The 3,259-nt window shown below is 50.8% G+C and overlaps 1 protein-coding gene across 2 annotated transcripts in view; it reads right to left on the bottom strand.

Moving 5' to 3' along the window:
• The window catches only part of Grid2ip (Grid2 interacting protein), a 29,985-nt gene that overhangs the window by 17,105 nt on the left and 9,621 nt on the right, over positions 1-3,259 (bottom strand). For both annotated transcript variants that reach the window (XM_026789704.1, XM_026789703.1), the window contains exons 4-6: positions 1,796-1,865; positions 864-958; positions 440-623 (exon numbers count right to left, since the gene is read on the bottom strand). In XM_026789704.1, the coding sequence (XP_026645505.1) occupies positions 440-623; positions 864-958; positions 1,796-1,865 (349 nt within the window). The remainder of the gene's footprint in view (positions 1-439; positions 624-863; positions 959-1,795; positions 1,866-3,259) is intronic.

Here is a 3,259-nt window from a genome sequence, read left to right as displayed (position 1 = left end):
AAAAAAAATTCCAGGGGGCTGAGTGCAAACTGGTGAGGTTTCCTGATTGGCGTCCCATTAACTGTTTCTGTCTGCCTCAATCCACAGAAACGTCTGTATTTGCCCAAGGTGTCAGAGTCCAGATTTAGCTGGGCAGAGTGGCAGTGATTTTTAGTTTCAGCACTGAGGAGGTCAAGACAGGGTGATCTCTGTGAGTTCTAGCCCAGTCAGCTGCTACAGAGCAAGACCGGGTCTCAAAAGTAAATAAAGGAATAAATTTAAAGGGTGGGGTTTGTTCTAGGGCACCTCAACTCCCTTGATACTAGCTATTGCCTTTTTAGAGCCTTCTCTCCCCAAGGAGGGTGAGGAGGCACAGGCATGAGGACCAGGATTGCCAGTTTTAGATGGGACTTGGCTGGGGCCCAAACGGGTTAGGTCCCTACTGCTATGCCCAGGGCACCTGTGCTGGAAGAAGCTCTCAAGAGCCCGACAGATTCCATAGCGCTCGGGAGGAGTGAGGAGGTGGTCCAGCTGCTGACTGAAGGTCCTCCCTTGGACTCGGATACTGGAAGGCAGGATATCTGCCACCCACTGCAGCGAGGTGAGAGCCGATGACCGGGTCGGGGAATCCAAAGAATCTGAATCTGCGGGAGACCAAGGCATGGGGAGGTACGGGTGACCTGGAGTCACCAGGTTAGGTGCAGTTTCCCAGACCCCTGGGGTCAGCAGCCTTCTGAGCTGGGGCGTGCAATGTGTTGGAAAGGCCACCTTTGTGGCACTGAACAGCATTGAACGCCGTGCGTTTGGCTCTATAGCACCCTCTGGCGGCGCTCCTGGGAAGCGACCAACACAGTACTGGGAAATGTATGGCTTAATAGTCTCACCGCTAGCAAAAGGGACCGGTCCTTCCTCTACCACCAGCGTGGGCATTGCGCCACTGCCTTGCAACATGGACACCACCTTGTCGTGGGAACAGTTCCTGCAAAGGAGATGGCCCATGAGGACCTGACAAGTGATGTCTGTCCATCATGTAGTGGTCACCCAGCAAATTACTGTTCATTCGGGACTAGCCAGAACCCTAACTTTCACATAAGTTAGGGTCTTGTGCAGTAGACGCCCCAGGCATTCGACAGTTTGGTCTGCAGATGCCCTGGGCTTGGCATTCCTGGCCATAGAAGGAGCTATTTCCAAGACTCCCCTCCAGAGCAAGAAATAATTGGTCTTTTCCATTCTGTGTTCTCAACACGTAGCTGTAATATTTTCAGTTGGAAGGATGGATTCAAGTGGAACCCTCAGTACTGGGTGAGCATGGTATAATCCCAGCATTTGGGGAGCTGGGGCAAGAGTATTGGAAGAACTTGCATAATTTGAAGCAGTCTGAACTATATAGCAAGTCCAAGTTGCCTGGACAACTAAACAAGACCTTGTCTCAAAACAAAGAACTTAAAAAGGGGTGGCTTGGTAGCTCACACCTGCAGTCCAGCACTCATTGGAGGCAGGTGGATTTTCATGAATTCAAGACAAGTCCGGGCTATATAGCGAGTTCCAAACCAGCCTCAGATACAGAGTGAGGCACTGTCTAAAAAGAGAAAAATCTTAAATAAAGGGCTGAGGATGTAGCTCTGTTTGCCTATCCCAGGGTCTTGTGTTCAGTTCCCAGTATGACAGGAAAACAATAGCCTCAGAGGACGGTGGGTAAGCACAGGAGACATGAGCCATAGGACAGAAGTCATAAAGAGATTACGGCCTCTGTTAGTGTCCCAAGAGGCCAAAAGTCTTGGGGACGGCTCATCCCCAAGATCACAAGACTGCTCACCTCATGTCCAGTCCATTGAGGAAGAGGATCCGGTCACCTGACTTGAGGGACGCATTTTCAGCTGGGCTGCCTGGAGAAGAGCGAAGGTATAGTCAGCTGACCACCTCATAGTGGAACTGTATGGGACTCGCCTCTCTCTGCCCCACTGTGTGAGCCAAATAACCATTCTTCAATTTTGTGGGCGATAAGAGAGACTTGGGGCTGTCTAGATGGTTTAGGGAGCCAGAAAGTTCACGTGACTATCTGAGTTTGCTCCCTGAGACCCATGTGGCAGAGAGAATTGACTCCTACAAGCTGTCCTCTGACCTTCTTACACACACACACTCCGGATGACAGATGTGTGCTCCCATCCCTCCTCCTCAAAATAAATTAGTGTAGTTTATTTTATTTTATTTTTTTTGTTTTTCGAGACAGGGTTTCTCTGTGGTTTTGGAGCCTGTCCTGGCACTAGCTCTTGTAGACCAGGCTGGTCTCGAACTCACAGAGATCCGCCTGCCTCTGCCTCCCGAGTGCTGGGATTATAGGCGTGCGCCACCACCGCCCGGCAAATTAGTGTAGTTTAAAAGAAGAGAAATGAGCTTTAGATACAACCGAGGGACAGAAAAAGACTCACCTGCAATCATGCATTTCACATGCAGACCAGCCAATCCACAACCCTGAGCATGCACCTCACACAGACCAACCAATAAGCATGCATTTCATGGCGACCAACCAATCCACAACCCACACCCTGAGCACCTCCTCTAGGGAGTGTGCCCCAGTAGGCCACTGTCCACCTGCCTTCAGCAGCTTGAGGCTAGGAACCAGGCAGCGAGAAGAGCAACAGCCTCTAAACCCAAGAGCCCATGGGCATTGTTCAAAATCACAATGATGATTAATACTGCCAGCTGGACAGAAGTTAGAATCACTTAGGGGCAGGCCTCCAGACACACCTACGGGGTTATCTAAACTAAAGTTAGCCTCTGAGAAGGCGAGAGAATGTCTTCATCATGGTAACCCATGTGGGGAGACCCCTTTTAGCCATCAGCAGAGATGTTCCCCGGGTGGGGAGGCTGGGCTGCCTAAAACAGAGAAGGCGAGCCAAGCACTAGCATTTACCACTCCCTGCTGGTTTCCCCCTTTCATTTCCATGCGTGTGCATGTGGCATGCATGTGTGTGCAAGTGTTTTCGTGTGTGTAGGTGGATGTATATGTATATGTGTGGCTGGGTGTGCATGCATGTGTAGGTGTGTCTGTAGAAGCCAGAGATGTCATCCTCCACTGATCTTCCACCTTGTTCACTGAGGCAGGGCTCTCAATCAAACCCGGAGCTCATCCATGTGGCTGGCTGGCCAGCCAGCTTGCTCTGGGAGTCCCAGCAGGCTGCCATCCCACCCAGTATTTTGTATGGGTTCTGGAGATCCAAACTCCAGTTCTCATGTCTATTCAGCAATCGCTCTAACCATTGGGCCAATTCCTCAGCCC

The sequence above is a fragment of the Microtus ochrogaster genome, unplaced genomic scaffold, assembly GCF_000317375.1.
Source record: "Microtus ochrogaster isolate Prairie Vole_2 unplaced genomic scaffold, MicOch1.0 UNK27, whole genome shotgun sequence".
NCBI lineage: Eukaryota > Metazoa > Chordata > Mammalia > Rodentia > Cricetidae > Microtus > Microtus ochrogaster.
Note: the sequence above shows the minus strand (reverse complement) of the source record. Positions and strands in the feature narration are given on the sequence as shown.